At 57.2% G+C, this 9,864-nt stretch overlaps 2 protein-coding genes across 4 annotated transcripts; both read left to right on the top strand.

Annotated features, from left to right (window-relative positions):
• The first annotated feature begins 683 nt into the window (after nt 1-683).
• HOXD9 (homeobox D9) lies at nt 684-2,908 on the top strand. Its single transcript, XM_031599436.2, has 2 exons — nt 684-1,512; nt 1,904-2,908. Exons 1-2 carry the CDS (start codon nt 867-869, stop codon nt 2,143-2,145), a joined length of 888 nt encoding a protein of 295 aa, XP_031455296.2. The 5' UTR covers nt 684-866; the 3' UTR covers nt 2,146-2,908.
• A 3,529-nt stretch (nt 2,909-6,437) lies between these two features.
• Nucleotides 6,438-8,350, top strand: HOXD8 (homeobox D8). 3 transcript variants are annotated; one of them, XM_090143357.1, is made up of 3 exons: nt 6,438-6,805; nt 7,043-7,190; nt 7,629-8,350. In XM_090143357.1, exons 1-3 carry the CDS (start codon nt 6,683-6,685, stop codon nt 7,922-7,924), a joined length of 567 nt encoding a protein of 188 aa, XP_089999483.1. In that variant the 5' UTR covers nt 6,438-6,682; the 3' UTR covers nt 7,925-8,350. The 3 variants fall into 3 exon arrangements, with proteins under 3 accessions (XP_089999483.1, XP_031455273.1, XP_031455274.1); XM_031599413.2 differs by having other exon boundaries at nt 6,438-7,190; XM_031599414.2 differs by having other exon boundaries at nt 6,438-7,190; nt 7,632-8,350.
• Nucleotides 8,351-9,864: the final 1,514 nt, after the last annotated feature.

A 9,864-nucleotide genomic window follows, 5' to 3' on the forward strand; every position in this document is an offset into this window, starting at 1 on the left:
GCTCGGAGACGCGGGTTTTGCTGTTTCCATCCGTCCATTTTATTAGGGACACATTAATCTATAATCAAATACACCTCATAAAATTTTTATTGAAAGGCATAAAATCATTACAGAGGTCTTCCACCTGTTTTAAAACAACACAATGGGCATCTCTTTCAAAACGCGAATCCTTCCCATGGAAACTTTCTGTCGCGGGGGGGGGGAGAGGACGGGGGGACGGGGACGGATAATAATACCCGCACACGCTCTGAAATATGGAAGTGCCGCAATGTGCTTTTACTGTAACATTTTCCTGTTTTATGAGAAGTCGTTACAGTCCCAGCTTGCGACGGTTTGTTTTTACAGGCAAGAATCCCCCCTTCCCAGCGGGTTTCCTCGGCAGCTCGGAGTGTGATTAGCAAGCCAAGGCTGTTGGATGTATTTAAACACCCTGCCTCTCATTGATTAAGAAATGAATGGCAGAAATCACTCGGAGGAGGTGAAGAAATAGTCCGCGGCCGTGGGCTGCCGGCGCGGCCACGCCCGGCGCGCCCCGGGAAGGGCACGGGCAGGGAGCGGGCAGGGTGGGCTCGGAAGGGGCATCGGGCGGTGCGGGGCGGGCGGTGCGGGGCGGGCGGCCCCGGAGCGGTCCGGGTGCGCCGCGCGGTGCGGTGCTGTTGTTGATGATGATTTTTTTTTTTTTTTTTAATCACAGCAGCCCCAGTTTAGCGGATTGATTTACTCGCAGTATTGGTAAATATGATCACGTGGGCTCCGCAACCAATGGTTGAGGGTTGCAGTCTGCAAAATACTACGATTGTTCTCAGGGAGGGTATCATATACAGTTAACAGTGTAACCTTTTATATGAGTAAGAGGGGAGCCTAAAATGTCGTCTAGTGGCACCATAAGTAACTATTATGTCGATTCTCTCATAGGCCATGAAAGCGAAGAAGTTTACGGGAGTAGATTCGTCCAGGGGGGTCACAGTGCGACCTCCAGGCCATCAGGTGTGGCAGAGAGTTCCGATTTTTCCTCCTGTAGCTTTGCACCAAAATCCACCGTGTTCTCCACCTCCTGGTCCACGGTTCACCCGCAGCCGCCCGCGGCCATGACCGGGATCTACCACCCCTACATGCACCAGCCCCACTTAGGGGCAGCCGACGCCGGCCGCTACGTGCGCTCCTGGATCGAGCCCTTCCCGGGCTTCCCGGGCGGCGGCGGCGGCGGCGGCGGCTCCGCGTCCGGCTCGGGCTCGGGCTCCTCCGCCGGGCGCCACTACGGGATAAAGCCGGAGACGGGAGCAGCCGCCTCCTCTTCTTCCTCCTCTTCCTCCTCCTCCTCCAAAAGGACTGAGTGCTCCTCGTCCCGAGAGTCCCAGGGGATCGCCGTGCCCGAATACACGTGCGGCGCTTTCCTGCCGGAGCCCCGAGAGAAGGCGGCCGCCGGCAGCGCCAAGGAGCCCGCCGCCTGCAGCCACAGCCCCGGCCCCGGCGGAGAGCCGAAGGAGGAGAAGCAGCAGCAACTTGACCCAAGTAAGTGGGGAAGGGGAGCGAGAGGGGAAGAGCGGCAGGGAGAGAGGGAGCGAGGGAAAGAAAGGAAGAAAGAAAGAAATTGCCCCTTTGATTTATTGCCGAAACCTGTAAGGCTCGAATGTGCAAAACTGATAGTTTTACTAACCTATAAAAACGTCTAGACGCCTACCCCAGCGCGAGCAGCAACAAGCACCCATAAAAGACTCCACATAACCACCTACCATCAAGACATCATTTGTACAGTAAACAGACCGGGGCATTAAGGCTTTTATGATAATTCTCCCGAAGTTGTGAAAACAGTCCATCCTTCGTTAAATTAATTTAACGACCTTTCTCCCCCCCACACCCCCCTCTCCCCCATCCCTTCCCCCCTGTGCCTCCCTTCTTCCAGATAACCCCGCGGCAAACTGGATCCACGCTCGTTCGACGAGGAAAAAGCGTTGTCCCTACACTAAGTATCAAACTCTGGAACTGGAGAAGGAGTTTCTCTTTAACATGTACCTCACCCGCGACCGCCGCTACGAAGTAGCTAGGATTCTAAATCTCACCGAGAGACAGGTCAAAATCTGGTTTCAGAACAGACGGATGAAAATGAAAAAGATGAACAAGGAGAAAGGCAATAAAGGAGACTAACGCCGGGGTGGGAATGCGGCCGGGGAACGCTGCTCTGGGGCTGAGGTTGGGGCTGTATTTTTTTATTTGTATTTTTATTTTCGGTTCGGTCGGGTTTTATGCTTCCCCTGCCCCCTCGGCCCCGCGTGCTTCTCTCCTCCCTCCCCACCCCCCCGCGCCCCCGCCCCAGGACCGTTAAATCAATCGGGTCTTTTTTAGGTAGAAGTGAAACGTGGTCTGTGTCAGGTATTTGGGGAAATGTTGTCTTGCTCGCCGACGTGTTTGCAGAGTCGCTTCCCCCCCTCCTCCCCCCCAGGCCGTTCGGTCGGTGGTGTTGTGAGTGCACGTTAGCTTCGGGGACTTTAGCTGATGTTAAGTGTTCGACATGTCTCTTACAAGTGATGTAGTTAGGTAGTTCCTTTGCCAAAATAAAGGTAAGGCAAGTAATTAGAATAACGATAACAAAATACGTATTAAATCACAGTGGCTTCAATCGACGGCAGCGCTGCGTCGTCCGCGATTCATTGAGAGGAAATCTCGCCCCAACCTCTGCTTTCTAGGTCTAAATTTTTGCAATAGATGCCACCGCGAGGCCACGGGATGCCCCCCACCCCGCCCCCCTTAGTGCACCGTTAGGAGGTCGTCTCCGACTCGAAGCCATTTGCAATAGGCCTCACGTTTCCCGAGCCCCGGCCCGGTAAATGCTGTGCGCACCCCACGTCTCTAACTGCCGACCTGCTGTATCTGTGTCCGTTCTAACACAATAAAGGCTGTCGTGACCGAACGAGAGCGGAACTCTGTGCGTCCCCGCGCCGCGCTCAGACCCCACGCTCGGGGCTGCGGCCGCTCGGGGGGCATCGGACCGGGGGGGGCAGGGAGGGGGAGCGGCCCTCTGCCTCGCCGCTGTGTGAGCGGGCGGTCCGCGGCTTCCACGGGCATCTCTTGGGATCGTTTAGGGAATATTCCCGCATCGCTCCTGCTAAGCCAACGAACCAAACGTTGTTATTCTCTCTCTCTTTTTTTTTTTCTTTCTTTTTTCCTTTTTTTTTTTTTTTTTTTGGTGGCCGTTTCTAATCTGCGCGCTCTACTCGGGCTTTGTTGGCGAAAGCTCATTTCGCAGCACGTCCCGTGCCTCCAACATTTATAAACACCCACGGCTTTATCGAGATAATTGAGATGAAGTTCATTGTAAAAAATGCTTTGTTTAAAGAGCAACCATTAAAATGAAGGACCCGTAAATATTTACGAGCGGCTCGGTTAATTCAAGATTAAGGGGAGAGCAGAGACCTGGTGTTTCATGGTTTTTACCTCTCTCTTAAAAAAAAAAAAAAAAAAAAAAAAAAGGAAAAAAAAAAAAGAAAGAAAAAGGAAAAAAGAAAAGCCAGCCCATGTAGTGCCAGGAAAAGGTGTTGCATTGCTTCCCATCCATTGTCGAGAAGATACCTATAATTCTTTTAAAACAGGAAGAACCGCGGTATAATAAAACCATTGAGATGGCTAGACGTCTGGACCTAATGAGTTTACGATATGCTATGGCGCTTTTCTTTGAAACCACCTTATTTTGATGTTTGTGTTTGTTAGAAGAGAAAAAAGCCAAAAAAATGCAGACAAGCTCGGTCTTAAAATCTTGGACTATAAATTTCGATATGTCAGCGTTAGGCCAAGGCAGCGGGCTCAGAAAAGACACGGGGGTCACGAAACAGATTTTACAGAGAGCACTGATTTGTTGAAATGCATTTTATTGGATATTCTACCGCGAGGAATCCCACCGCTGCGTTTTCCAAAATCACCATGTGTGTGTTGGGAGGGGGGGAATCTATAGCTAACAGCGTGCACGCAGTATTTCTGCCATAGGACGCCATCAGGAAGCTCGGGTAAGAAATCGTCACAAAGCCCACACCACTTCCTTTTAATATTTTATCTCGGACACGGCGACATATTTTACCTCGGATAAATATCTTTTTCTTTTCCCTATTTTTTTTTTTTTTTCCCGCCCGTATTTCTTTTACTTCTTCCTAACGCTGTGTGTGTTTGGTTCAAAATGGCAGAAAGCAAAACTCCCCGCAATGCTCTTCCACGTCCAACGGCAGCCTGGTTCGGTCCGTCCGTAGCGTTACAGCGCGGCTGTGCTCAGCACAGCGCCGAGCGGCTCCGTGTGTCGCCTGCACAAAGAATCTTCCTTACTTTCTTTGCATAAATCAATCTAGAGAGACGTAAGCGCACGGGTAAACAAAATAACGTGTTCAAGACAAAACCGTATAGCTCTGAAACTACCACACATGGAGTATCTGTGGTGTAATGTGTGGGGAAACATGATCGAAAACGCGATAGCAGAGCTCTTCAAAGCTCCGGCGTCTGTGCTGGCTGCCATGTGTAAGCGAGGCGCATTCTTTGTATGTAGTTAATTAGAGCACTGGCAAAAAAAAAAATTAAAAGAAGGTCACAGAAATATGCTAAGTAAATGGCACTGGGAACTCCGTCAGACAAGAAAAAAAAAAGGGGGGGGGGGGATATATACATATTATTTATTTATTTATTAAGGAAGAAAATCGAAGCAAAAAAAAGAAAGGGAATGAAAATCCGCTCGTGGCTGAGCGCTCCGACAAGCGGATCAGAACCGTGCCGGTTCGTCGCTGCGGTTCTGGGGTCATTGGGATTGTGGAAACCCCTTCTCGGTGAAGGGCTGTGCGGGTCACTGCCTGACCGTGTCCCTGTCCCTGTCCCTGTCCCTGTCCCTGTCCCTGTCCCTGTCCCTGTCCCTGCCACCTCACGCCGCCAGAGGGCGCCCGCGCTCCACTCTACCGCCGGAGCCGCGCCCGCCGCCTGCGCCCCTTTCCGCGCCCGCGCAGCGCTCCGCGCCCTGTCCGGGTAGCCGCGCTCTGGCTCCGGCCCGGCGGATGCGGATGGGCGCGGCGCTGCCCGCGGGGCCGCTGCGTCTTTGTGGGGCTGCGGAATTCTCGGCCGCCTCTCCGCGCGAAGCCGCGCAGGGCTGAGTGGGGCTCCGGTGCCACCTCTGCAGCCCCTGCCGCTGTGGGCGTCCTCTGCCGTGTTTTTCTCATAGAAGCGGAGACCCGTGTGCTCCGACACCCGGGAGTGAGAGATGCGCGTGGTCACCGTGGGGGGACCGCCCCGTGCCCCCCATCCCCGGACAGGGATCGCTGCTCCCGAGGGGGCCGTGCTGGGCCGTGCTGAGCCGGGCCGTGCTGTCACGAAGCCCCGGCTGTGGGCGCCCGGCCGCACGCTCACCGGGCCTCCGGCAAGACCCGGACTGCGTCCCCCGCGAGCATCGAGATGCCTTGTGAGGGGCAAGGGCGGCTTCCGAGACAAAGGGAGAGCCGGAAGTGGGGGTGGGTTGGGGTGCGGGATGCGATGGGGCAAGGGCCTGAGATGGCTGTTATGGAACCACAACGTTGTTGTCAGTTCACACCAGACGGTCACGCGTGGCTCCGACAGGCCAGTCTGGTATTCCCCCTCCATTTTCCGTCTGTTCACATCAGGGTGGACTCTGACTGGTGGGGGTGTCTGCCCTCAAAAACTGCTCCCGCCTCAGGAAAAGCGGTTCGCCAGGAACCTCAGCTGGGACCGGAGAACGGAGACGGTGCTTCGCCGAGCGCTGGGAGCGGGACCGTGCAGCCCTTCCTGAGCAGCCTTCCCCCGTTCTGGAGCCCAACGGGCAGCGCCTTCCTCCCTTCCTCCCATTCCTTCCTTCCTTCCTCCATGCCCGCTAGCGCGCTCGCTGCCCCTTTCGCCCAGCGGCCCCGTGCTGCTGCCTTCGCACCCACCCGCCCTTCTTCCTCCCCCTCCCTGCCTCGCTAATGACGTCCACCAAGGGTGAAATGATGGAAAGTATATTCATGGGCATGATTTCCATTAAGTGTCAATTAACCTGGGGCCTCAGCCATGCGTGCACGGCGTCAAGGGTAAATGTGCATCTCATTTCCCAGCGCTCCACTCGCCCGCGAGGAAATGATCCGCAGGGCCCCGGCCCCACGAGCCGCCGCCCGCCCTCCCCCCCCCCCCGGCCACCCTCCGGCCGCCCCCGGCCCCGCGCACCGGGCGGCTGTTCCCTGCGGGCTCTCTCCGGCCGCGGCTGCGGGCCGGCCCCGGGCAGCGCGCCCGCGGTTATCGCGCGGATCTGCGCGGCCTCGCCCGCGCGGCGGGGGTTCGGCGGCTCCCGGCGGGGGGAGCGGGGGCGCCGCGGCCGGGGTGGATCCGGGCAGGGTTGGGCCGGGTTTTTTCTTGCCTGAGGAGCGGCACATGTAAACTGAAGCCAAAAGTCCCCCCTGAGCTCATGAGCGTGCGTGCGTGTGTGTGTGTGTGTGTGTGTGCGTGCGCGGGCTGCTGTGTGCCTAATAGGAAATAGTAAAAGCAGTGAGGCAGGTCATTTTGGGAGCGATTATATTCCAGCCCCGGTCACCGCGCACACGGAGAGCAGGAGAGGGGAGCGCACGGGGCGCGGCGGCGGCGGCACCGGGAGAGCAGCGGAGAGGCACCGGCGGCGGCACCGGGGGGAGCAGCGCCCCGTGCCCGCTCCCCGCCCGCCGCTGCCCCCTCCCCGATGAGCTCCTACTTTGTCAACCCGCTCTACTCCAAATACAAGGCGGCGGCGGCGGCGGCGGCGGCGGTGGCGGCGGGGGAGCCTCTGCCCGCCCCGTACTACGACTGTCACTTCGCGCCCGAGGTGAGCGGCCGCCACGCCGCCGCCGCCGCCGCTCTGCTCTACGGGACCGGCTTCCCGCAGCCCGGCGGGGCGGGGGGCGGCGGCGGCGCGGACTTTTACCATCCGGCCGGGGGGAGCCCCGCGGCCGCCTACCAGCCGCCTCCTCCTCCCCCCGCCGCGCCTCCGCCTCCTGCCCCCTGCAGCGGGGTTACCTGTCACGGGGAGCCCGCTAAATTTTACGGATACGATAACTTACAGAGACAGCAGATTTTTACGACACAGCAAGAGGCCGAGCTGGTACAATATCCTGACTGTAAATCGTCCAGTGCTAATATTGGCGAGGAACCAGACCACTTAAATCAGAGCTCGTCTCCTGCTCAAATGTTTCCCTGGATGAGACCGCAAGGTTGGACGCAGTCGGCATTCGCTTCCATCTCACGTCTGAGTTCGAAACTTTCTTTCCTCCTCCCGCTCCTCTCTCCCCTCTCCCTCCGTTCCTCCCCTCTGTGCATCTCGCTGCGTTCCCGCACCGCTCTCGCTAACGGAACTGCGGGAGGACTGCGGGAGGTGTGGGGGCTGGGGAGGCTGCTGAGCTCCCGGGGCCCGGCCGCCGGGGGGGGAGCGCGGGGCCGGGGGCGGTCACCAGGTGCTGCCGTGCTCCTGCAAACTGCGGCTCCGGGGAGCCGCGCTTAACGCTGCGGCCGCACCCCTACGCACTCGCGCTGCTTTGCGCTCCCCGCGCTCTCTTTTCCTCCTTTCCCCCCGAGGGATGTGCGGAGGGCCCCGGGCGCCGCGGACGCGTTGCTCCGAGCCGCCCCGACCCCCGTGTTTTTGTTTCAAACAGCAGCGCCCGGGAGGAGGAGAGGGCGGCAGACGTACAGCCGCTTCCAGACGCTGGAGCTGGAGAAGGAGTTTCTCTTTAACCCCTATCTGACCAGGAAGAGACGAATCGAGGTGTCCCATGCCCTAGGACTCACCGAGCGGCAGGTAAAGATCTGGTTTCAGAACAGGAGGATGAAGTGGAAAAAGGAGAACAACAAGGACAAATTCCCCGCTTCCAAGCAGGAGGGAAAGGAAGGGGAGGCCAAAAAGGAAACACATGATCTGGAAGACGACAGAGCCGAAAGCCACACGAATTAAATTAATTTTGCCCTAAAAGCCTTTGTGAGAGGCCATCAGAAACGAGGAGCCCACGGCCACCGCTCCGGGCCCATCCCCGCCGTGTGCGTCCCGCGGGGTCGCGTCCCGCCCCACTGCGTGCTGTGTGGGTTCGGGTTTGGGTCTAACTGCATCCGGAGCGATCTCCAGATGTCCGCTCGTCTGCTCCTCATGGAAATCTGATAGCGAGTTCGCAGCAATACATTTCTAATGAGATATATATATAGATATATATACTATTTTTTTTTCTTGCAATATTGAAAGGCAGTGATTGCGACATACACTTCCTAATGATAAACGCCAGTAAGCGAGACATGTACCAATGCTTTATTAATCAAACAAGTGCACTTGTGCTATTTTAATTCTTGTTATTTTCTAATCTCGAATAAATTAAATAAATTTAATAAATTTTGAAGATGAAATCTTAGAAATATATGAAACTTTCTACTATTGATTTAAATAAACCAAAATTATTCAAATATAAAATCTATCGGTTTCCTGACATCCTTTCTGTAATCTGCTCCTCCGATAAACTCTCGGACCTCCGCATCCGCCCTCTCCTCCGTTCCTAGCTCCTATTTGGGCGGAGGGGATCTCGAAATGTCCCACTTAAGACAAAACCTGAGGGGGGACCCCAGCCCCGGCCGGGTCCCGACGCGCCCTGACACGGGGACGCGGGGCGTCACAGGGCTCCCTGACAGAGCTTCCTCCGTGGGAGACCCCCCGCTCCCCGGCGCTGGGACCCCGGCATGCGTGCCTGGGCCTCGCAGCTTTTTGCTTGCATCCTCACCGAGGGGCTCCGCCGCGGCCCTACCGTGCCGTGCTCCCCGTTCTGTGGGTCCGTGAGCGCCGGGCCGGCTACAGCCTCCCTCACGGATCTCGGGCAAAGTGGCTCGTGCACTCAAATCATGTATAAATACAGAAAAGGGCGTTTCAGCAATAAATATCTCGGCACTGTTTCGGGGCAATTTTCCAAGCTATCGGGCAGGGCGGCGGGGGCAGCCCGTTTAGGGGCAGCGGGCACACGGTATGAAGCCTTACAAAAATTTCTGTGCATTTTTTTCCCCCTTCTCACGCCTGCAATGCGCGATGTTCGCTGACGGCCCCTCAGGACGCGGTGCGGTGAATGCGACAAACTCGACTCCCATTATGTGCCCCCTAAAGGAACGGCGCTGCCGTCGGAGAGGGATCCCTTCGGCCCCGTCCTCCCGAAGCCGCTCGCGAAGGCCCCGAGATGTGCCGGGGCCTCGTCCCGCAGCCCCACGGCCGGCAGCGGCCCGACAATCGGAGACGGCCGCGCCGAAGCCGTGCTCGGTGCGCGGGGTGGGTTCGTGCAGCTTCCCCTCTGCTCCCAGCCCGCAGCCAGGTTCGCTCAGCCCCTGAGAAACTCCAGCTCCGGAGGGAGGCGGAATCGAGCGGAGCCATTGTTCTGATTTATTTTAATCGCGCAACTGGTTAAAGCTTGCAAACGCGTGGAAACTGCGGCAAAGCGGGGAAGGCACCATTTTGCTGCACGGATTTGCATATACGCAGCAGTGCCCGGGTGGCCGGGAGCGATGCGGCTCCGGGGCCCGACTGCAGCCCGCATCGGGCCTCCTCCTGCTCCGGCCCCGGGAAGCGCGCACCGGAGCCGTCACGGCCCGGCGGAGCATTCATTTCCCGAGCCGATGTTCGTCAGTGAAAGAGCCGCTGTCGACGTTGTTTTTAATTTCCAGACTAAGAAAATGAAATTAGAATATTCCTGACGAAGTTTCCGTTAGCGTAGGGCTGACTGGGAAGGCAGCCACGCACACAAACCAACGCCCCGGTGCGCACAACGTTTGCAAAGGCCTCGTCCTAACGGGGAACTTCCCTCTCCCTCTCTCTCTTTCTCCCTCCCTCTCTCTCTCTCTCTCTTTTTTTTTTTTTTTTTTAGTTAGGGG

The sequence above is a fragment of the Phasianus colchicus genome, chromosome 7 (assembly GCF_987193195.1).
Source record: "Phasianus colchicus chromosome 7, bPhaCol1.hap1.1, whole genome shotgun sequence".
In the NCBI taxonomy this organism is placed as follows: Eukaryota; Metazoa; Chordata; class Aves; order Galliformes; family Phasianidae; genus Phasianus; species Phasianus colchicus.